Source organism: Cololabis saira, chromosome 9 (genome assembly GCF_033807715.1).
Source record: "Cololabis saira isolate AMF1-May2022 chromosome 9, fColSai1.1, whole genome shotgun sequence".
Classification (NCBI taxonomy): Eukaryota; Metazoa; Chordata; class Actinopteri; order Beloniformes; family Belonidae; genus Cololabis; species Cololabis saira.
Window position 1 is genome coordinate 19,716,604 of NC_084595.1, and position 24,381 is coordinate 19,740,984.

The following is a 24,381-nucleotide window of genomic DNA, read 5'->3' on the forward strand; positions in this document are numbered from 1 at the left end:
TGCATTGGTCTCCCAGTTTTTATTCATTTGTTTATTATGCCTATTTTTCAATCAAAATGTCAAAGCACCTTGTATTTCATGTACCTGAATGAAAGGTGCTATATAAATAAAATTTGATTGAAATTTGATTGATTAGCAATGAAGCAGCATTTGTTTTAATTATGTCACCTTAAATAAATGTTATCACTGATAATAATAATAGTTTCAATGGTAAAAGGGAAATCGTGGGCTCAGTCAGCATTATTTTCGTAAATGTAATATACTACATTGGGTCAACTGATACCCATTGAGTTCTTCATCTCCAAATAAATTAATAGACCATCTTTGGTGATAAATCCAAAAGTCTCACACATGCGCACAGATAAATAGTATTTCTATAAAAAAAAAAAAAAAAAATCATACTTAAGGGGTTTGGGACACTGATTACGGCAATGTTATTAACTGCTATTGTCATTAAAATCTAATACGTGTACTTAATTAAAGCCGTTTCTCTCATAAACCAAGTTAGGTAACATGAGAACGTCAACTGCGCAAGTGCAAATGATAGGGATTCATATAGTTAATGTTTCTCTATGTCTTTCACAAGCAAACTCAAATGAGATACTTTGTATATAGGGAATAATATTAGTTATTCTTCCTTTTAACAAGGCGAGTCGGCAGTCTGATGTTATATATGGTCATACATCCGTATTTAAAGAAAACCGAGATGCGGTTTAAAGGCCAAACAGGAAGTACAGTGAGGAGCATCTCTTGTCTGAACCTTCTTCTCCGGATGATTGCGCTCAACAGTCATTACAAGTCAGTACCAATGTAATACTAGTATTTAAATTGGTTATATTATCAAATATGTATAGCATATTGATAGATAACATTGTGCAAATATATGGCGAATCGGTTTGTTATGACAAGATAACTATCTCCTTGTATTTCCGGTTGCAGCCGGAAGCTGTTTCGGCTTTCGGCTTGTTTACATTCTTCATCAACTGCGAAAATAATCGCTGGCTCGAATTTTTTTAAGTGATGGGTGACAGTTGACGAGGGTTGTGGAAATATTACGGTCTGCAACTGTTTTCTCTCCGTCGTTATCCTTCTCTCTCGTGGGGAGGAGCCATGACTTTATTGGGCTGGTGCGGTGTCGGCGTGCTGCTGCTGCGCTGCTGCGGCTGCCTGGTGTCCGCCGAGCAGCTCGCTGTGGTGGCGGTTCAGCTGGAGCAGCGGCCCGGGGTCAGCGCCCTGCTCCAGGGGGAGCTGCTGGGCTCCGGCTCCGAGCTGGGGGGGCAGGACCGAGAAGAGCTGGAGGGGAACCTGGTCCTGGTGAGTCTGATGGAGCAGCAAACCCCGGATCAGTGGTCTGCAGTCCAGGTCCCCCAGAGTTACTGTCCTGTATGTTTTAGATCAGTGGTCTGCAGTCCAGGTCCTCCAGAGTTGCTCTCCTGCATGTTTTAGGTCTCCAGAGCTACTGTCCTGCATGCTTTAGGTCTCCAGAGCTACTGTCCTGCATGCTTTAGGTCTCCAGAGCTGCTGTCCTGCATGTTTTAGGTCTCCAGAGTTACTGTCCTGCAAGTTTTAGATCAGTGGTCTTCAGTCCAGGTCCTCCAGAGTTGCTCTCCTGCATGTTTTAGGTCTCCAGAGCTGCTGTCCTGCATGTTTTAGGTCTCCAGAGTTACTGTCCTGCATGTTTTAGGTCTCCAGAGCTGCTCTCCTGCATGTTTTAGGTCTCCAGAGCTGCTCTCCTGCATGTTTTAGGTCTCCAGAGCTACTGTCCTGCATGTTTTAGATCAATGGTCTTCAGTCCAGGTCCCCCAGAGCGACTGTCCTGCATGTTTTAGGTCTCCAGAGCTGCTCTCCTGCATGTTTTAGGTCTCCAGAGCTACTGTCCTGTATGTTTTAGGTCTCCAGAGTTACTGTCCTGCATGTTTTAGATCAGTGGTCTTCAGTCCAGGTCCTCCAGAGTTACTGTCCTGCATGTTTTAGGTCTCCAGAGTGACTGTCCTGCATGTTTTAGATGGTTCCCTGCTGCAAATGACTGCATCACCAACAGAGTTGTGTAGACCTCTATGACAAGGCGGTGATGACCACTCATTAGAATCAGGTGTGTTGAGGCAGGTACACGTCTGAAACGTGCAGGACGGTGAGTAATCAGAGTAATCAACCACTGTGCAACAATAATAATAACCACAATCATATGCTGTAACAATGCACCTTTCAATAAACATGTCTACATCATACTGCTGCACCTTTCACTTTTAAAAATTGTAATATATATATATATATATATATATATATATATGTGTGTGTGTATATGTGTTACTAAGAGCCATTTGTCCATTACTGTTTGCAACTATTTAAATCTGGGTTCATTGAGCGAAACAACCGAAGACAAATTCCCTGTCTGGCATGTTCATAGTTGGCCAATAAAGCTCATTCTATTCTATTCTATGAAGACCACCGCCCCAGATCATGATCCGTGCTGGTGCATGAATCTGTTGCATCAAGCTATTGTAGCAAAATACTTTCTTTTTTTTTTTGCTGGACAAATGCTGAGGAAGTTTCTCTCCCCAGGTGCCAGATGAGGAGACGCAGGTGAGCGGAGAAGATGAGGACGCCACCAGTGAGCAGGAGCCCTGGATCGGGGTGGTGCCTGTGGAGATGGACGACAGCAAAGCCTCCACTGGGAACCAGGAGTCCTTCACCGACGCAGTGGTCAGTAAAGTAAGTATGTTTACGTCGGTGTAGGCCTGGCCACATTCACACGGTTAGAGGGGACAGAGCACCACATATCAGACGATTTCATCCAGACCCGTGCTCAGTTTACCACCTTATTTCCTGCTGCACCACCTGCAGCACTTTTCTTTTTTTAATTTCCTCTCTGAAAGTCTCAGAAGTGAATTATTTGCTTAACCATTTTCACTTTCGGTTGGGGGCGTTGGTCCTTGTAAATTGTTGAATTGTGACTTTGTGTCGTCTCTGCCCCAGATGAAGCGAGCGCTGGTCCTCGGGGCTTCGGCGCTGATCATCCTGGCTCTCAACCAAAACACCGTCAGCGAGGTAAGTGAGGCCGCGCACTTCTGGCCGTCACCGGTGATTTCAACCACGTCTCTCTGCCACATTCCCAGCGTTGCAACAGTTTTTGAGGTCAAAAGAAAAATAACTGAACGTCCAGATCAGAGACAACCAGGAGGTGTTCAGGGGGAAGATGGAGAACAGGCTCCAGCAGAACAACCAAGAGACGTGTGGTCAGGGACAAAGATCACAGGCTTCAAGCAGGAGGATCAGATAGATGGAAGTCCGGACAAAACCAATGACCTGAACATGCTCTTCAACAATCCCAGCATCCTCCTCTCCTGCCCCCAACAACCAGACCTCCCATCCTCCCTTGAGACACCTCAGCGGTCTCATCTTCCCCCTCAGTCTCGGATCTTGCTGCTTCTACTCCATCATTGTCTGCTACCACATCAGGAGATGCTAAGTCAATACTCTCTGCTCAAAAGTTGCCCAATGCATTTAAATAAGTTATTCAACTTTTTTTTTTTTTTTTTTAACTATAAAAGATCATCTTTGGTACCTAAAATACTTGGATGAGAGGACGCAGCAGCGAGAGCGAGCTGGCAAATGTATGTTGGTTAAATAAGCTTCCACAGGTCATATTTTCACTTATGTTTAAGTGAAATGTATTTAACCGAGTTTAATTTCAACCAGGGACCAACTACCAAAGGCGATTGCTCGGTATGTCTGTAAATCACTAGTCAAAACCGGTTATGTCTGAATTGTTGGTGCGTCGCAGAGTTCTTAAGTCTCACGCATTTCAATGACTTCACACACGCCACGCACAGCATTTCTCCCGTTGAGAAGTCAATAACTTCCCCGCACAGAAATCCCAACAGTCCATTTTAGGAGTCAAAGGCAGACTACGCTGCAATGTGCTCATACAGCTCAGAACAGCTGTCTTAAGTTAGCAACCCATCAGCGAATCAGGGAAGAGAATTCTTTGCAGGGTTAGGTCTGAGTTTCAGCCTCAAGGCGCAAGCAGAAGAAAAGGATAGAAATGGAGGAGAATTCAGGAGGTGCAGATGTGGGGAGGGCTACTGAGGGAGGAACAGAGCAGCAACAAAGTGAGGAAGAAGACAAACAAGAAGACAGTGGTGTGAGGGATGAAGACGAGAGGGTGTCAGGTTCAGAAAAAGGGACAGATAGAGGTAAGCGGTCCTTCAGAGGTAAGCGATAAAGATGAAGAGGAAACAGAAGAAAAAACCCTCAACTTCAGCTGAACCAACTTGTGTTTTTCTCATCTATTCAAAGCTCATGTAGCAACATGAGATAATAATAAAATAAAATGCTTTAAGAAAGTCCCCTGTTTTAAGGTTAGATGTGTGAAGCTTTACCAGACTAACCACATCCTGTGGTAGAGAAACAGTGTTACCTGCTATTGGTCTTTTAATTTGTCACTGCCTCATTTTGAAATATCAAAATGAGGTGATGTACGGAAGAGTACCAGGACTAGTGAAGGAAAAAACCCACATCATTCTGAAATAAAATTCAGAATTCTGACTTTAATCCCAGAATTGTATTTTTCTTCTTCAGTGGTCCTGGTATCTTCCCCTAGGGGGGCACCATGGCAACCTGATTTAGACGTTCCCCAAAACCCCCCACAGAGCAGCAAAAAGTTTACATATACATTAAAATCTCCTCATACTGCGCTGATGTCCCGCGCCACCCTGTCTAGACCCCCCCACCCCCAACCCCCCATGTGAAATAGTTTAGATCTGCCACTGCATCAAACACCCGCTTCAACGAACCCATGGATCATGTTCGGCGAGTTCTCCGGTACATTTAACACCACCCGGTCTGCATCACTACGTAAGAGACTGTACCAGTGATGGACCAGAGACTGAGGACAAAACCGGTGGGCCGCTTTGTGGCATGGTGGGAACAACCATCTGATCATGAATGTGAACAAGCCAAAGGAGGTGATTGTGGATTTTAGGAGAACCAGGGATTAGTTTTTCAGCCATGGAGAAGAAGTGGAGGTGGTGGAGGAGTATAAATACCACGGTGTTCACCTGAACAACAGACTGGACTGGAGACACTGATGCTGTTTATGAGGAAGGACAAAGCAGACTTTACTTCTAGAGAAGTTCAGGTCCTTCAGCAACATCTTCTATAAGTCTGAAGAGGCTCCTTCAGATCTGCTGCAACAAGGACCTCTACAGGGGCGTCTACGTCTCTACAGATCAATCATGTCCGCAGCCAGAACCATCTATAGTCGGATAATTAAAGTTACTGCGTCTTATTTCCCTCTAATAAAGTATTGTCGAATTTCCTACGTTGTATTTCTTTGATTGTATGAAACCTGAAACTGTTTCTGTTGTAGATGGACTTGTCTCAGGTCCTGTCCAAGCCCATCATCGTGATCCAGACGTCGGAGAATGTCACCAAGCTGATTGGAGCTCTGCTCAGGTAAGAAAAGTCTCATAATATTCTGTCTGGAAGCAGATGACGTGCGTTGTTAAACGTGCTGAAAGGCGTCTAGCGTTGCAACCGTGCTGGTAACGACCCCTGAAGATGCAAACATCTGACGTGTGGCGTGATGCCGTTTAACCGGCGGATGTTTCCACAGGGGCCTTCGGGCAACGGCTAAAATCACCTACGAGAGGATCCTGCAGGACAACCTGGTGAGCCGCTCTCCCGTCAGCTGACGGTTTCTCACTTGTTGACACCCTCCGGTGGTTGAAGCGATGCCTGAGCCGTCTGAGCTCACGCTGCTGTGTGTCCGAGCAGGGAGCCACGCTCACGCTGTGGTCCAGCTGCGGCCGCTCCAGAGGAGGCCTCTACGGCGAGTGGCAGGGCGTCATCTGCACGGGGGAGACCAACTCCCAGGTCCAGGTGGGGGTGCCGCGCACGCGTTCACTGAGGGCCAGGCCGGCTCCGCTGGTCTCGCACCTCAGGGAGCTTCTTATTTGTTTCTGGATTGTCAAACATCTTGAAGCGTTGTCTGCTCCGAGTTGGTGAGTAATGTGACGTTTGGTTGAAACGAGCTGAGAATGTTGAAGTGTCGTTGCGCCTCTCCGACCTGCAGAAGTACCTGCAGCAGCTGTGGGACACCGTCCTCCTGGTGGCTCTGATCCTCTGCACGGGGGTCATCGTTCAGGCCCGCTGGCAGTACCAGGACCACCAGCTGAACGACAACTTGGAGGTACCCTCTCTATACTTCCAAACTTTATTGTCAAGTGTGCAGCAACGACACAAGGACTGCTGGGATCTTGTCTTTGGTTGCTCTGCAGAGCAGGGGGGTATTCCAGATAAGAGGTTCAACAAACTCTGAGTCTAACCCTGAACTCTGAGTTGATTTACCCTGAGATAGGAAACTCAGAGTTTTCGGTTCCAGAACAGATGATATGAGTTAGTTCAATCAACTCTAGTTATATTCACCTTGAGTTAAGCGCGTGCGTGAAGAAAATAAAAAGCCATCATCAATGGAGCCCTGATACTACGATTCACCATGGCAACCGGCGACAACAAAAGATCCACATACTTCACACCACTGGAGTTAGAAGTGTTAATACGTGAGTATGGCGAGTATGAGAGCATATTTCGGAAAAAAAGCAACACAGCTGCAGCAGCAAAGGAGAGACAAATGGTGTGGGGAAAAAGTTGCTGCACGAGTCAATGCGTAAGTTTGAATGCAGTATTCATTTAACATTTAAGCACACTGTCTTATAATATTACAGATGAAAACAGTGGTGGAATGGTATTGAATGAAATTTTATTGTCATTTAGATGCAACCCCACAGGCGCAAAGCGCACTTGGCAGCAGTTGAAAATGAAATACAAAAACATAATTCAGACGGGTAAGGCATAATTTGGTTGGGCCTATGATGGTACCTCACTTCAGTTTTAATCATATTTGATATATTCAGCATACATACATATTCAGTGGCCATTTCAATGTATAGTGTTGTATAGAGTTCTGCTCAGCCAACAGAAAGAAGGCAGAGGGCGCAAAACGGCTTTTCTCACGGCTCTACACACAGTTGCTTTCCCAATATGTTCTGCGTCGCCAATGTTGTATAGAAAACTGCCGTTGGCAAAAAAACGAAGCGCAACACAAAGAATTTGCTCTGAACTGAGAGCACGTCCGCAGTTTGTAATGTTGGATATATATGGCTGGAGAATGTCGTTCAGATAAATAATAGTGTGACGAAAAACGGTAACGTTCTGTAAGGTACTCATCAGGGAATGAAAGTATATCTAATCTTGGTCTAAACATCCTCTCCTGACGTAAGGCGAATTCATTCGGCTTCGTTGTCAATTGGATTACAGAGGAAAGGACACCCCATGTGGGATAGCTGCTTCAGGCTCAGCAGGAGGGAGGAGACGGAGAGAAACTCAGGGTTTATTGAAGAAAACCTGCTAGCGAGCAGGTTCACAGGGTCAGTTGCCATAGTAACTGACTCAGAGTTTGAGTTACATCGCTTTCTGGAACTGAAAACTCCGGGTTTTCCTCATCTCAGGGTTAACAAACTCAGAGTTTTCACAAAACCTGCTTTCTGGAATACCCCCCGGTCTGTTTAACCGTTTAACTTTTGTTATTATTAATAAGATTTATTTATTTAATAGTGCCAACAAGCCCAACCTCGCTGTTAATGTTCCTTATATGTGGAGGTAAACTATACCTCAAATAAACTCAGCATTGCTGCCATAAATAGTCTTAAATGTCTTGAGGAAATTACAGTTTTACAAGTTTTAGATGCATAGCAAGGTGTTTGTTTTTTGTTTTTTTTCCATTCACACATATTCAATTATTTATCCAAGAATTCTGTCTTCTACAACGGGTCGTGGTAAATCCTCACGGCCATTTCCATTGGTACAGAATGTACCGAACCAATCACAAATCACAATTCTTTATCGTCATTGTGAAGAGTCGGATGCAATCACAAATCTTTAAGAAAGATGTGTCAAGAGGAGTCCTAAAACAACCAAATAAATAAAACTCTCTCACTCACTCACAGTCAGACTGTGTACAGACAAAAATGAACCTTGCAGCGTTTGAACGCGTGCCGTTTTTCCATGTTTTCTGCAGCTCCTCCCCAAGCAGGATGTTCTGAAGAGGATGTCGTTGCTGAAGACCAGAACGTATCGTCAGCCCAAATCCTGGTGTGACCCGTCGCAGGCGTCGGAGATGGATATCTGCGCCGTCTGTCTGGAGCCGTTCAACAATAACCAGGTGAGCCCACCTTGACGCCACTCACCGGCTCCAGGAACCTGTGTCCCGCATGCAGATCTCCGTCCATCTACTCTCACGATTATTCCTCTCCAGGTGGAGGGCAGATGTCCGTCACAGGGCCACATTTAGACAATCACACACTCCTGTAGGCAATTTAATCACTAATTAGCATTTTTTTTTTGACTGTGGAGAAGCCAGAGTACCTGGAGGAAACTTACGTGGAAGAACGTGTAAAGATGCACTGTTTTATTACTTTTCTTTCATTTATTTTTTGAACACGTGTCTGGTTTTGTCTTCCGTCAGTGTCTGCGGGTGCTGCCGTGTCTTCACGAGTACCACAGAGACTGTGTGGACCCCTGGCTGCTGCTGCAGCACACCTGTCCTCTGTGCAAACGCAGCATCCTCGGTGAGGCCGCCCCCCGACAACACAACCCCCCCGGTGACACAACACCGTCACATTTCAAAGTGCTAAAATTTACATTTTTTTAAAATTGTTTCATTACTTGGTACTTTCATTAAATATAGTAAAATAAACAACTAAAAACAGCACAGTCAATTTGAACGGTATGTCTTGTCATACCAATTTGTTCCACTAGAGGTCCACTTCCCAGCTGCCACATTAACTTTGTGATGTGGTGCTTTGAATTATTTGATGAGTAAAACGAGGTTTTACGAGTTGAAAGATGAATTTTTTTTTAATGGCTCCATTTATCTGACTTTAACCCCTTAAGAGATTTAAGCTGTTGAAAAACCTAACTTATGTTTTGCTTGTTTCCTTCTCACCATGAACTCTGCAGGCAGCGTCTGCAAAGACAGTTAACAGTCGTTTGACGTCTGGCGGCGGCAGCTCTGGGCATCTCCTCGTCTCCACTTTAACACTCCAGACGTCTTTGTTTTTTCACCTGATGTCACCTCAAGACTTCCTCCTCCCACCCGTGGATCGTGGGATCAGATCTAAACCTCTCATGGACACGGCGTTGGTACAAACGCCATGCTTTGACGTACCTTCTGTTGCGTTAAAACTGTGCAGTTGTTTGTGTATTTGTGATCTTCAGGTGTGAAAGTGTCTCTCTGGACATCTGAGCAACAAAACGTGGTTCTTCTGGGTAAAAACCGAATACCAACGAGTATTTATGAATCAGCCGTTTGTATTCCTCATCAAGTCGGTTTGGGCGTCAACTTTAGGTCAAAAACCACCAAGCAGGGGGGACCATCTGAAGACCTGGAGTCCAGTCACACACTTTACTGTTGCTTGTTCTTCTGTAGATGCTTAATAGTGGACAAAATGTCCTTAACCAGCTTCCTGGTTCCTTTAGTGGTGTAGTTTACTACCATTCTGCAGTTTTTGCTTAATTTGATCATTTCTGTTTTGTATCTAACAGTACTTAGTAGTTATTTAAAGCTCCTGACTAGACTCAAATATCCCAGCGAAGGGATGGTGTGGATCAGGTCCAGCCATCCTTCTGGTTGAGATTTCCTGACTCCACGTCGTGTATCAGACACAAAAGGAGGCGAGCTCTTGGCCTCTTTGGTCACCAAGATCCAAGTACTGATCCAGTTGGATCTGCTCCTGACTCGTACGGAGTCGTGAGGACGGCGATCTGAAGCCAAAACCCGTACAAGCAGTCCCTTTCATGCAGTTATAACGACTTCCTGCCTGCAGGAATCCTGACCGCACCATCGCTTAAGCCTTGTCTGAGGCTGAATGATTTATTTTGATGTAGCTCCGTGGGTCCTTGTGCTGCCAGTAACTGCTTTGATTCACGTCATTTTGGTCCCTAACAGAAGCTTAAAGTGTTCTGTCATCTAATAATAGACGCATTGCTGATTTAACTGGTTCCTTTTTAATTCATTAAAAATAATATTTTAATAAATCTGAACTGAAACGAGGCAGTCTGGCTGCAGACCTGCACCGGTGTCGGCTCCACTTTCAGGTCCAGGAGTAACAAAATAAAAGCATGTAGATGCCGGCTCAACATCCTATTTAAATGTTTATTTATTTTTTGATGACCCAAAAGTTGACTAGAGTGAATTATCAAAGTTAAATGTGGAGCCATGTCTCAGATGAGGGCAGCTAGCCAACTCAGTCCTCTCAGAGTTTATGACGTTGAGTCTACGTGCTTTTATTTTGAATGTTATTTCTGGCTCTGGCCAGACATGACCCCACAGTCCGACACGGATGCCAGCGCTGGACGATGCTGCTCGCTGAGCTTCGAGGAGGACCGTTTCCAGCGCGTGACGCCAGCCTGCCCACCAACGAACCATTGAAATAAACATCGCCATGAGCGTCCATAAATGACGTTTTCATTCCGCAAACTGCAAAAATAGCTTTTTTCTGGTGTGTTTGATCAGAGAGGACTCAAACTTGAAGGATGTCAAAAACAATGTATTTATTTTAGGTTCTTGCCTTGTAACCTCCCAAAAACAATTGTTTTGTTACAAAATGCTCCGACAGATGTAATCTTCGTAGAAAACAGAGGTTTGTCCACATGTGTCTTAGAGACGCGACGTCCCTCGTTACCGCAGGTGCTTCCAATCAGCGACGGCGGCACGCACACCTCGTCGTTTTCTCCCGCGCTCATTCAGGATGTGTCGCCGGCGACGCCGACGTCCAGACTCCGTCTGGTGGGTTTTTGTTCTTCCAGCCGAAGAGGAAGTGCAGCCTCTTCTAAACCTGGATGTCGCTTCCTTTTTTTCCCTACTTGTTATATTTGCTGCTGATGATGTCACGAAAGCTTAATAACAGCTCAATAAAAAACAGATTTGTTACCCGGCAAAAATAAAGGTGTCACTCTTTGTTGGCAGACTCGCACTCGGAACTTTGGTTTTTAATGAGCGATGAAACAAAGTCAAGTCGGGCTCAAAGCTACTATAACTAGATGTTCTGTCTCAAATCTCCGACAGAGCCGATCGGAGTCGACCGTCGGCTCCGACTGAGAACTCGTGGTTGCTTCCGCAGCCACTTCTGGGCCGAACGAACATGAACGATGTTAAAGTCTCCACCATCAATCATCATCACCAGAACACCACCCCGATTACTCCGACGCCTCAGCCCCACCTCATCCACCTCCCTCGGCCATCGGGACGCTTGGATCGAGCAGCAGGTCGCCACGCAGGTCAGGAGGGGATCATGCCTTTGTTCCTCTTGCGGTCGGCCATGCTGCGCCGGTTGTGGTTGGCCGTGCGGTTCTTGTTGGCCTCCTTTTTGCGACGGTCCAGGAATGTCTCCAGCGATTGTCCTTGGCCCTTGGGTTGGCCCACCACATTACTGGGACGCTGGGGCCGGAAGCTGCAAGAGGAGGACGGACTGCTGTTCTTATCAAATAATTAAAACATGCGAGAACAACAAGTTGATAGAGAAGGTCCGTCTTTACCCTTTCCTCTGCTGCATGGTAGCTCTTCTGGCTTCAGCTCTCTCCCTCAGCAGGGCCGGGTCCTGGACGAACTGGTCCCTGTTTGTGTTGTTCTGAAACACAGTCCAAGCACGAATTAAACATACACACAGAGGAATCATACTAGTTTCTATATATGGGTCCAGACCTGCAGTTCCTCTACTGACCACCAGGGTCCAGAAATGAGTTCTTTATCTACCTTGTCAGGTAAAATTTATCTAATTAGGGGCGTGGCCTTGTGACTGGCGGCGACAGCTGATGATGAACGGTCATCTCTTTCTGCTGCGTAACACGACCTCGAATGAAGACCTAAAAGAACAGCGTCCTTTGTATTTTAAACGCGAGTTCTTAATTTCACAAACACCACCGTAACCGGTTGTGGGTCCGGAAGGGGCCGAGGATGGATCTTAGCTAAGAGCAGGCGGATTGTGTTCGCCGGTGACGTCTGACCGGAACGGGTCTAACCCCGCTAGCGGCAGGCAGAGTGTCCTGCGGGTCCCAGCGGAGCTCTGACCGTCCTCGTCTCAGCTCGTCTCAGTTGAGTCAATTGAAACGAGGATATCTGGGCAGATCTGATGAGCCTGAGATTCAGTGCACCGCTGCCTTCCACATCTGGTCTGTGCAAGCAGAAATCACACACGTCAGGTGAGGGAGGGAGGTTGTACGTCAATGCCAGGTGTAACCTGTTCACCTGTGACCGGATCACTCTGGACCGATGTGCATGCCAGCTCTAAACTGGGCCTAACAGAGTTATGTGCTCCAGGACTGCATCACCTGAACACCTGAAACCATCCTCAGACACCTACATGCTGCCGGGAACCACACAGGAAATGCAACTTTCTACAGATCAAATCTCCTGGATTCTCTCGTTCTTTGCATAGAAATGACGGCTTTTAAAAAATGCGGCAGCTTCCTGTTCTGCAGTTGATTCCTGAGTCCCTGCTGTTTGAACCCGGAGCCGCCGAGCGTGAGTTGTACATGCATCGCCTTAGAGTAGATTACATGTAAATGGTTGAGGCTGAACAGAAGGACTTCGGTACCTGTAGAGCATCCTCCTCTTCCTCCTCATCATCCTGCACCTCATACTCCTCTTTGACTCCTTTTCTGAGTATCTGTGGGACCGTGAAAGGCCTGTGGGAAAACAGAAACAAAGAAATCATGTAAAAAAAGAATGACAGACCACCTCCGGCTTCCGAGTCAGGGATAAGACACACAAACGCACCGTCTGTTGAGTAAACTGTCTCCGTCCAAGTCGTTGGCTCCCACTTGGTTCACGTCGTAGGTGTCGTCGTACTCGTCGTCGTAGTCGTCCAGGCTGAAGCCGTCGGCGGATTCTCCGGGTACCACTTCAACCTCGTCCACCACCGTCTCATAAGCCAGGTAACGAGCCTTCTGCTCCGCTATGTGCTGCTTGTCGTTCAGCATCTCTCGAACGCCCTCCCCTTCCCTGCAGGAGGAAGAACAGAAATACTCCTCAATTTCTGCAGATAGATTATTAGATTATCACAAATGCTCCTTTATCATCCTCTGTCTTATTTGTGACGAGCATCTGCCTGGAGCGGTACCTCCTGCCCTTCCAGACGCGGGACATGTCCACCTGGTCCCGGCGGAAGACGTCGAACTCGTCATCATCGAACACGTTGGACCTGTTGTTCAGAACGGTTGGAAGGTCCTCCTTCACCGGCCTGAAAACGCAGAAAAGTCGAGGATTAAGGTCGTCTGTTCAGAGATGACAGAGGTGGTTAAAGGAAGTTTACATAAGCTGCTGCATCACAAAGATCCAGATGGGCCTGAACCTTACGTCCGGTTCATCGTGGTGGGTTCTGTGGCTTTACTTCAGTTTAATGCTAAAAATATTTCTGCAGCAGTTCAGCCAAACATGACATCAACTATCACCACCTCAGGTTTCTCTACATCTCCACAGCTTCATGCAACAGCAGCCCAGGATGTCCATGCATCCATCAGCTACCGGCAAGACAAGAGTCAGAGTGCACGTGTGGCGTCACCTGGGCAACGCTCGGTCCAGTGTGTCCAGGTGGGGGGCGAGGCGGTCCTCCAGGATGTTGTTGATGACCAGCTCGGTGTTGTAGTCGTACTCCTCCAGGCATGCCAGCAGGAAGCCTTCGCCCAGATCCGGAAGCAGGTCCTTGATACAGGACAGGAGGGAGTCCAGCTCGGCGGCGCTCAGCGGACACACTTCACCCTGAAACACACAACAGCACCCGAAAAAGGTTCTAGTGTGTTCTCAGTTTTTATTGCTGGGTTCCTTGTTAAATGGCTAGTTACGGTCCAGGAGTGCACCTCTAGTGGAGCACGGCGGTATTACAAGACGTGCCGGCCCGTGCTGAGATTTTTTCAAGGGAGCCGGTCTAAAAGTGACTTGAATTATTTTGATTAAGCAACAAATCAGATAGTTTACAACATGAAATGATTTTCTTTGTAAAACCTGGTCAATTGTGACATTCTAAGCATGTTTGAGTTTCAGTTTGTCTCAGTCAGTCAGTGACATCAGCAGAAACTTGTATCCAAACAAGACTCATTAACAGCCCTCAAATAAATCAGGGGTTTGATTTACTGTTAAGTTCTAAATGAAATTAAATGCATTTATCGGAGCTCACGTTGTTTCCTCTTCGGGGAACCTCCAGCAAGGCCTCTGCCCCCCTCACGCTCCCTCCCGCCGACTCTGAGACCTCCTGAGGTTCAAAACCGCCAGCAGCCGCGCCGCCTGCCGCTCCCAGATGGGCCGAGGAGGCCTGCTGATTGTGGGCGCGGCCCTGCGGCTTCTGCCGGCCCACGCTGTCCCAGGCGCCTTCCACGCCCTGCAGCAGGTACGACGTCCTGGTCTCGTCGCTGGCGGAGGAAAGCGGTCAAGGTGGGAACCGGGACTCAAGACTGGCTTTGAAAACAACACTTAACCCGAGAACAACCACGTAATCCGGTTATTTCCTTTTCAAGAAATGAAGAGAAATAAATCCAAATCATAAAAAATATATCTTACAGGCCAATATGTTGTTTTGAAATTCTGTAACTCAGTCAGTCAGATAAAGAGATCTGCGTCTGAAAGCGGCCAAAGTCTGCAGCCGTTACCCATAAAGCCCTGCTTTTACTCATAGACTGCAGTAAACCTGATGAGGATACATGGCTGGCAGGGCTTGTTGCAAGAGGCTGACGTCGTCTGCGATGGGAAACTGCTCGTCGTAGTCGACCAGGAATCTGAAAGGTCAACCACACCGTCAGAATGCAAATTCAAGAGTACACAAAGTGAAGCAGAGTCGTCATCGTGGAGTCTAAACCAGTTTGACTAGAGCAGGGGTTTTCAGGGGGTCCTTAGGCCCCCCTGTCCTGCATGTTTGAGATGCCGCCCTGCTTCAGCACTCCGGGATACAAGTAGCTGTGTTCAACAGAGTTGTGCATAGTGTTGTTTCTGGCAGCCTGTTTCAATTTTAGTCTAGTCTTTGGGTCAAACTATCATTTTAGTTTTTATTAGTTTCAGTCACGTTCATTCTCCTTTCAGTCGTGTCAAGTTTCAGTCGACTAAAAGTCTGATCATTTTAGTCTAGTTTTAGTCAAAGATTGTATTTAGCCAAACCCATTTTACAATTCAAACAAGGTTATCTTATTATTATTATATTATTGTTACCTTATAGACTCAAGTATACATTCATTCCAGATACAGAAGACTCTAATTTGAGTTTACAACATATTTATTTTTCCGCATTTCTCCCCATCTTTTTCTTTTTCGACGACACATTGGGTTTTCTTTTCCACGTCTATGTAGGAAAGTGTATCCAAAGATGGTTCTTCTTCTTCTTCTCCCAGCCCCAGAGAAGATCCCCGTGTGGCCGGTTATCGGCCCCTTTCTGTATTTAACTTAGTTTTTAATTGACGTGAACCTAGAGCTCTGCGTTAACGGCATCAGCCTCTAACCTGCAGCTGCATCTTCTGGATCTGATTCCCCGTGGGCCGCGACTGGGATTGAGGACGTGACGTCACCCAGCAGCAGAACTAAACCAGAGGAAACTACTTAAAAATTGATATTAATTGAAGACACAATGTAGCAGAGTTTTTATTTTGTAATCTACATTTTAGTCTAATTTTTATTAATCTACGATATTGCATTATAGATTTAATTATCGTTATCGTCACAAGACCAACATTTTCACTGCATCTCGTTTTCCTCAGGTGATAAAGGTTCGTTGATGACGATATTTAGTCATAATTTTTGTTGACGAAAGCAACTTCAGTTGTGCAGGCCTTGATGACAAACTAATTAGGACAATTAATTAGAATCAGGTGTGTTGATGCACAACAACATCTAAAAACATGCAGGGCAGGGGGGCCCCCCTGAGGACCAAAATTGAAAATCCCTGGACTAGAGGAATCTTCATCTTGCACCTGAGAGCACAGACGATTCTCACCTTTTCTCGGCCAAAAAAGATGTGAAATATTGTAGAAGCTCCTCAGCAAACGTCAGCATGTTTTCTCTCCTGTAAGGCAGCAAAATGAGCATCGTTAGCATGATGCACTAAAGGTATCCTGCAAAGCTGTAGTCGAGGGCGCTGCTCTCACCCCTCCAGGATCGGCTGCAGGCAGGTGTGGTGCAGCAGCAGGTGAGCCATCTCCACCATCTTACGGCAGGAGTGACTGAGCCTCTTCCACAAGTCCTCCCGCAAGCTGCAGCAGAGGACGCACATTTTCTTTGTCATCGATCAGCCAAGAATGAAGAAAGAAATGAAGAATGGATGAATGAAGAAATCCTCCGGGCAGATACTCACGTTTTATCCTCCAAGTTCCTCTTCCTAACCGCCTTCTCCAGGTCAGGCACGGAGGTGTCATAAAACGAGGTTAGTCTGCCGGCGAGAAAACACGACAGTCACAAAGTGTGTGGACGCCGGGGCGACTCACTTGGAGAGAGGAAGGATGCGACTCGTCCTCCCACCTGCTGAGGAAGCCGTGGGAGTGGAAGCTGGAGCAGGCTGCAGGGAAGATCTCCAGGAAGGCATGGATGGTGGTGGTCGAGTCGCACAGGTACAAAATAATGTCTACGAGCTCCTGGAAGAGAACACAATGAATTAAAGAAAAAGGCATAAGTGAGAGAGCTCAGTTTCTAAAATCTCAGGGGGAATATGACAAAGAATTTGGAAAGACATTGTGTTTTGTTTACAAGTCTCATCCAACAGTTTCTACTCTGTATTTCATCATATCAAACAGAATGTAGCATATGTCCGAGGAAGAGTACGGAGCTACACGTGTTGCTTTATTACTGCGAAGCAGTGTCCAGTGTCCTCCATGTGTCCTCACATGCTCTGAAAATGTTCAGCACTTAAGTACCCGTGTTCCCTGGTGTGCAGCGGCTTGGCCCTGATGACGTCATTCCAGCTATCAGCCAGTTTTAAGGTGATTTGAGAGTCTCATCTAAGTCAAGCCTAAGACATCTTGGTGTTGTGTTTGACAAAGAAATGTCATTACAACACCACTCCAAGCAGCTGATGAGGAATTGTTTTTACCATTTAAGGAATATCTCCAAACTAAGAACAGTTGTTTCTAAAAATGATCTCGAGCTAATTATTCATGCTTTTGTGTCATCTCGTTTGAACTACTGCAACAGTTTTCTTGCTTAAACAAAAAGGAACTGTCTCGTCTTCAGCAAGTCCAAAACTGCAGCAAGCTGACCTGCTCAAATAGAAGGGCTCATATCACCCCAATTTTTCGAAAACCTTTTCACTGGCTCCCCGTCCCTTTTCGTTTTAACTTTAAAATCCTGGTCCTGACATTCAGAGCTCTGCATGTTCAGCCCCTCCTACATCCAGGACCTACTACGCCCCTATACTCGATCTCGGAGGCTGAGGTCATGTGACCAGAGCCTGCTCATGGTCCCTCGTACTGGCTTTAAGACGCGAGGAGATCGCTCCTTCCAGGCCGTCGCACCGAGGCTCTGGAACCATCTCCTGCCGTCTCTACGTTCTCTGGACTCCATCGATGCTTTTAAGAACAAACTTAAAACCTGTTTCTCCAAGCTTTTAAACATCAGTAGTTTATTCTAGGAGCTTTTATCGGTATTGTCTTGTTTTTAAATCGTATTTCTACTTTTATTGTAGTGTTTTATTCGTGTTATTATTGATGTTTTATTTTTTGTGAAGCACCTTGTTACATTCCGTTGTCTGTGAAAGGTGCTATATAAATAAACTTTACTATATAAATAAACGTTACTTACTTACTTACTAAAGAAAAAGCACAGGCCCTTAGGAAGTAAGTGGTTATCTGCAAAATTTCCCAGAAAACAGGATTTGATCTTCATCCAAGTCACAAAGATACACAAACACGACTTGTTTAAGCTGTAAACACTCAAAGCTCAACCCTGCTGAAGGATAGAGTCAGCAAAGTCAGAGTTAAAAGCTCCTGTATCAGCAGTGACTGTCCAATATCTCTGAACCAGAGCGGCACAACGTTTCCCAACGCTCCAGAGGACTTCTGGATCATGGCTCAATGGCGCTCATGCTCGTCTGTGTCGGGAGCGTGCACCACATACAGTCACCTTTTCGTCTGATCTATCTCCTTCTGAAGCTCCAGAGCTGATAAAAAGGTATTTGGGCCGATGCTAAACATGTATGTCTCTGAATGACGAGTGTGTGTGTGTGTGTGTGTGTGTGTGTGTGTGTGTGTGTGTGTGTGTGTGTGTGTGTGTGTGTGTGTGTGTGTGTGTGTGTGTGTGTGTGTGTGTGTGTGTGTGTGTGTGTGAGAGAGAGACCTGCTGGCTCATGGTCATGGCAGTGGGCTGTTTGTGTGCATTCAGCTTCATGGGCTCCATGGCGGCGGCTCCTTCACACTGAACGCCGCACTTGTCCAGGATCGTGTCGAACACCTGAAGTTGATGAAGAAAAGAAGGAGAATATAATTAATTTAAAACGCGACAAGAATTCTACGCCAAACTAATGTCTTACCAAGATACATAAATCTGATTTAAAACCCTCACCTGCAGCACAGTGGGTACCGTCTCATCCAGGTCGCCGTAGTAGGATGGCTGCTGGGTAAAAATGTTCTCTGAAAGGACGTCAGTACGGAGGTCAGAGACTACAACGGGACTCACATTACGGATGAAATCAGTTGAAACTAACCGATCATTTTATGCAGCAGCTGGCCGTTGCCCTTCCCAAAGAGCATGCACAGATCCAACATTTTGGGAATGTCAAACAGGAAGTTATCGTAGATGATTTCTCCGAACACAGCTGGGGTGAAGAAGTTCTCCTGGGGGAAACAGAACGGGACACGTTTCCTGTCTCATCAGGGAAGAAAAGTCAAACACGTGTTTGTTCGTCCGTCCACGTCGGTCACACTGAAGTGCGGCTCCTACCTTGGATTCTTTATGAGTGGCCATCCTGAGGAAGGTCAGGAACACGGCCCTGTGGACGGAGCGCTGCATGTCGGCCACCGCCGAGGAGATGGGGGGGGTGGCGATATCCAAGCCGCGAGGAGCGTGATGGAGGTACGAGTCGAGGCACCGCTGCAGGGACTCGTCAAACACCACCTGGTTGAAGGGACGGATCGCAGCAGAAAACAGTTCATCTAGGGCTGCAATGATTCCTCAAGTACCTTGAGTAACTCGATTACAAAAAATGATTGAGGAATTTCCTCTGCCCTGAAGCCTCGTTTAAATAAAAAAAAAAAACACATTTAAATTTCACATTTCGAGTCTTTTTAACGGGACACAACGTGCTAACACGCATGTGTCCTTTATAAAGCGGAAGAAGACGGCGTCGCGTTTTTCGTAACGTGTGTGAACAGTTTAGCTGCACAGAGGCCGGCCCGGGACCGACAACAGTGACAGCGCCAATGAGAAAACGCAGCAAAGCAAAGTAATAAGAGGACGAGACAGAAGATGTTGAAAGTGTGGGATTATTTCAAATTAAAAATAAATAAAAAATATATAAAAATAATAAAAAAGGCCCCGGTCCACATGGTGTAAGACTCTTGTTCCGAGTCCCGGTTCACAGCTAAGCATCTCTGTTGAAACGTGTTGGTTCTGAATGTGAAGTTGCACAATTTAAAAGCAGTGTTTAAGAATATTTTTTATTTTGATACTTTTGATGAAGTTTTTTTTTTATGTTTCAGGAAATGTTAAGTTTAAAATAATTTTATTTATTTTTATTGGAAAATTTAACAAACAGTTTACTGGTTTGCATAATATGTAAATGTCAATTATTCTCATAAAAGAAACAAATTGGTTGTTTTTAATCAAGTAATCTGTCTTGTTTTCTATTGTATATTTATAATTGGGCTTTAATAAAGCAAAAATAAGTTTTATCCGATTAATCGATGGAATATTTCATAGAATGGATCACCAAAATATTCGATAGCTGCAGCCCTAGTTACATCCCATAAGCGGGATTCTGCCACCGGCTGACACGTCGACGGCCTTTTTACCTGACACCAGAACTTGTCGTGAGGCAGCGCGAGGAGCCACTCCAGATCCTCTGTGATGAACTTGGCATGTTCCAGAAACTGCTCCAGCTCGGCGGGCGAGCCGTCTTCAGGAGGAGGTTTGTAAGGCACGAAGCAGCGCTCCTCTTTCCTGTCCGGGTGCTGGCGGGCGACAGGAAGCACAGCGGCCCAGTTTCACACAACGCTCCTCGAGAGACATGAGGTATGGGACATTTCCACGGCGCCACATCAGGAATGACTCACCAGTGCAGGAAGGGTGCGCTCCTTTCCCAGCGGGCCCGGCTCAGTCACCTGCTGCTCATCCAGAGGCACTCGAGCGCAGGCCATGGCTGCTCCCTCTCTAGTTTCTCTGAATAACAACCACAAAATGACAAGATAGGCCATGTTTCAAGGTTCAAGCATCAATCATGCATCTGGTCAGTTGGTCTCTAAACACAATTGACAATCTCGTCGAGGAGACGGGGCAGAGGGGACAAGTGGGGGGGTTGTGTGTCTGTCGAGGATGTTGAAGATGTCTACATAATTGTATTTATTTATTTTTTTTAGATATGGCGGTTACCTGGAATATCAATTGTTAATATTATAGAAATTGGGTTCCCAGATGCTTGGCCTTGCACGGCTGGCTTATCTTAAATCTCCTCTGGATGTTATGCTAAGCCTCGGCACCTGTCTATGTCCTATGTTGTTAATTTGTACTCACCTGGGATGGCTTGTACTCTCCTGGGATGGGCTTTACTGGAAAATCATTTTCCCTTCTGGGAATAATAAAGTATTTTGAATTGAACTGAATAACTGTTAACATGCATTATTCAGCAGGCTGATTGCAGCAGGAGAAAATGAAGTGTTGAACCTTTTTGTTCTGCACTTCAATAAACTGTATCTGCTGAAGGCAAGATGTTAAAATCCCTACATAAAGGACGGCCCGGTTCAGCCGGGCTTTCTTCAGTAGTCTGTCTACAGTTCATCAAGGCCCACAGGACAGTTTCTTGCAATTTTACTGCAAATCCTATCAATTCCCTGCATAGGATTTTTCAGTTCAAAAAGGAAAGTTACCCCCAGCAGCAAATAAAAGTAAAATGTGAGAACAGATGTAATAAAACATTCCCATAAAAGTACTGCTGACACTAAAATGGTGAAGTTTACGACAAAAATGCAAATCCCAGTGTGCCTTTGGCTCAAAACACTGTTTTCTGTGGACATTTGTACTGCTACCCACTTCTATGACCGGATCCTTAAACACGACAGGGGAGATGACAGTCAGATGTTGTTGGGTTTGTTTCGTAAAATCAATACACATCTCTTTAGTTTCTCCCACATTAACATTAACTTTATTCTTCTTCTGTCTGTGTAGATGTCTGCTATATGCTTGCATTATGTCTGTGTCTCTCCTTTCTCTGTTCTTCTGTTCTTCAGTCTCTCTGTCTCTTTTCTCTTTCCCTGCTCTGCCCAGCTGGCCTCCAGCAGTTATAATAAATATAAATATATATATATATATACATATATATATATATAAATAAATAAAATATATATATATATATATATATATATATATATATATATATATATATATATATATATTATAATAAAATTGAATTAAATTGAATTAAAAAAGAAGAGTCACACCAGTCAATAAAATCCCTCAGAACAGGACTACGTTCAAGTGGCAATTAAATGGCAAAGACTTCCTGTGCAGCAGTCCTTGTCATGTCCTGACAGACCTGGGGGGGGGGGGGGGGGTCCTCCAGGGAACTGGACACAAGACAAAACTACATATGCTGGTAACAAGTTTCAGAAATGTGGGAAAAATAACCTTTAGTCCAGTGGTTCTCAAATGGGGGTACCTGAAGGGACTCCAGGGGGTACGTGAGATTTTAAAATATACATATATTTAAAAAGTAGCATCCATGCAAAAATCCTTTAAAAATAAATATTTCATAAATGATTGAGGAAAATACAAGTCTAAATTCATAAAATGAATTCTATCTTCAGGAATAGGCTATTCAACTTATCCTAAACCCCCAGAGTATCCCCCACACCAGGATGGTTCCACCTAACCTGTCAAATGCCACCTGGCTTCACCTGTCAATCACTTGGACCAACGATGGAGTCGTGGTTGAAGCATAGCAGCAATATGTTTATGTTTAATAAATCAGTTACTGATGGCACAGTGCTCTGTTTTAGGTCTTTTTTTTACAACCAAAAGTGCTTTGCGCTGGTTAGGGGGTACTTGGGTGAAAAAATATTTCACAGGGGGTACATCACTGAAAAAAGGTTGAGGACCACTGCTTTAGTCTAAATCAGAGGTGCATCTTTATCCCTCTGTCACTTCCAGGCAAAGGTTCTCCAGCTATTTTTTGCAAAGATATGAGTTAACTAACATACATTATGTTAATTAGCAAATTATTAGCTTAGTTTAACATTAGCAAATATTTGCTTAGTTGATTGTTTTATATAATAATACTGTAATTATTCAGATGCCAACTTGACAAAAATGAAAGTTATAATGAGTAAACGTATTGCTTGCTGCAAAAATGAGTTAAACTAAGCTTCCAACTGAAAGATGAATTAAAAAGATTATCCAGCCATATAAAGTAGAGCTTTTTATTTGACATCTAATCAATAATTATTAATAATCGATATTCAGGCTCAAATCACCGGTTTATTAAGCGAGATAATGACAGAAAATCCGACTAGAGAACTATGTTATCAGGTGAACATGAGCCAGTCACGTACTGCCACGTTAAATACCGGCTTTTGGAGCCACTTAGACCCGACGAGGTGAAGTTAATCGGTGTAAACTCCCTGAAAGGAGCGTTTATGTCCCTGATGTAATAACCTATAACCTGTTAGCTCCCAGCTGCAGCCAGCAGCAACGTGGCCGAACCGGCCGGAACCTTCACACCCGTCCGGCCGCGGCTCAGCAGGAACAAGTGCGCAGGAGGCAACTTGTAAAAAAGCAACTCACGTTGTGATGTGACAGTCCTCGGTTTCTTCAGGACATCGCATCAAAGTTGAAGCAGCTTCTTCAGTTTCTGTTTCCAAACGTTCGCTGCGGAAGTGACGCGGCACGTTTGCGTGACGTGGCCGGCGTGACGCGGCACGTAAGCTGGTGTGGTGATCGCGCAGCCACGCCCCCTGGCGGCGGGATCAAACAACGACAGCCAAAACAAGAGTCAGAATCAGGTTTATTGGCCAAGTCAAGTCAAACAAGACAGGGAATTTGACTCCGGTTACTTCGTACAGTAAATATAGTCCATGGGCCAGACCAGATATCAGCACCACTCAAGGTGACCAAACTTACTTATGATTTTTGAAAAGATCCATGTCTGTAGATGATATTTTGGTATGATAACCCGTCCTGAGTGGCAGCTGTATCATAGTTATCAGCTCATGAAGTTACCCACCCCCTGCAAATTAATTGATGATTCTAAATTGGGTGTATTATACATTTCCTGAATCCTTGTGGTCCTGTGAGTATTCCAGTTTTTGAATTTTTTTTTTTTGTTGTATTTTTTGTATTTTGTGTTCTAATGTTGTTTATAAAACTAAGCTTGTTCCTTATTTCATTGTTATGTCCTTTATGTCGTGTATTTGCATGATAAAGACCAGTTTGTGACATTAGTGGCTGTTATAGTTTCATAGGAGCCTAATGATGCTCTTCTAGTTTAAGGCTCACAATGACATGTAACAATGATATAGTAGGGGTATATTATACATTTCCTGAATCCTTATGCTCCTGTGAGTATTCCAGTTTTTGTATTTTGTGTCTCTGTTGTTCCTAGATGACACAGGGATAAAAGATAGTATATAATTTAGGCGAAAATTGTGTAAAAATGTGTGTTGTTTATAGTTTAAAGAGCTGCAGTGACCTCTATGTTGGTCAGAAAGATTCACATCTTAGCTTGAATGAATGCTTAAAAGGTTCCCTTTAAAATGATACCAAAGACAATATTGTGAAACATTGACAGATATCCTGTACATGATATTCACCAGCATCTAAAATGTAATTTTCTGAAGGGGGTGGTAACTTCATGAGCTGATAACTCTGATCTAGCTACCACTCAGGAAGGGTTATCTTACCAAAATATCATCTACAGACGTAGATCTTTTAAAAAATCATAAGTAAGTTTGGTCACCTTGAGTGGTTCTGACAAGTGAAATTTTGGGCTCTGGCCCGTGGACTAATAGGGGGGGAGGTTTCTGAAGTCCACTGGACATCTCCACACTTTTGAGCGGGTTCAAGTGATGAAAACCTGAGTTCAGCAATAACGGACAGTGACTCCTCTTGTAAAAAAAAACTAAAATTAAACCTAACTTAAACTACTG

General features: G+C 44.9%; 2 protein-coding genes across 2 annotated transcripts; one reads left to right on the forward strand and one right to left on the reverse strand.

Annotated features, from left to right (window-relative positions):
* The first annotated feature begins 967 nt into the window (after positions 1–967).
* On the forward strand, positions 968–9,351 carry rnf215 (ring finger protein 215). Its single transcript, XM_061730696.1, has 10 exons — positions 968–1,314; positions 2,563–2,712; positions 2,977–3,048; positions 5,372–5,457; positions 5,618–5,672; positions 5,779–5,883; positions 6,077–6,193; positions 8,081–8,224; positions 8,528–8,630; positions 9,022–9,351. The coding sequence occupies exons 1-10, from the start codon at positions 1,111–1,113 to the stop codon at positions 9,042–9,044; spliced, it is 1,059 nt and encodes a 352-aa protein (XP_061586680.1). The 5' UTR covers positions 968–1,110; the 3' UTR covers positions 9,045–9,351.
* Positions 9,352–10,599: 1,248 nt separating this feature from the next.
* ascc2 (activating signal cointegrator 1 complex subunit 2) lies at positions 10,600–23,114 on the reverse strand. Its single transcript, XM_061730695.1, has 19 exons — positions 23,021–23,114; positions 20,299–20,404; positions 20,038–20,196; positions 18,968–19,141; positions 18,732–18,861; positions 18,590–18,657; positions 18,365–18,478; positions 16,556–16,668; positions 16,392–16,466; positions 16,186–16,290; positions 16,035–16,103; positions 14,755–14,829; positions 14,235–14,466; positions 13,623–13,819; positions 13,182–13,301; positions 12,839–13,063; positions 12,657–12,747; positions 11,599–11,690; positions 10,600–11,513 (listed from the first exon to the last, which is right to left on the reverse strand). Exons 1-19 carry the CDS (start codon positions 23,059–23,061, stop codon positions 11,342–11,344), a joined length of 2,358 nt encoding a protein of 785 aa, XP_061586679.1. The 5' UTR covers positions 23,062–23,114; the 3' UTR covers positions 10,600–11,341.
* Between the last annotated feature and the right edge of the window lie 1,267 nt (positions 23,115–24,381).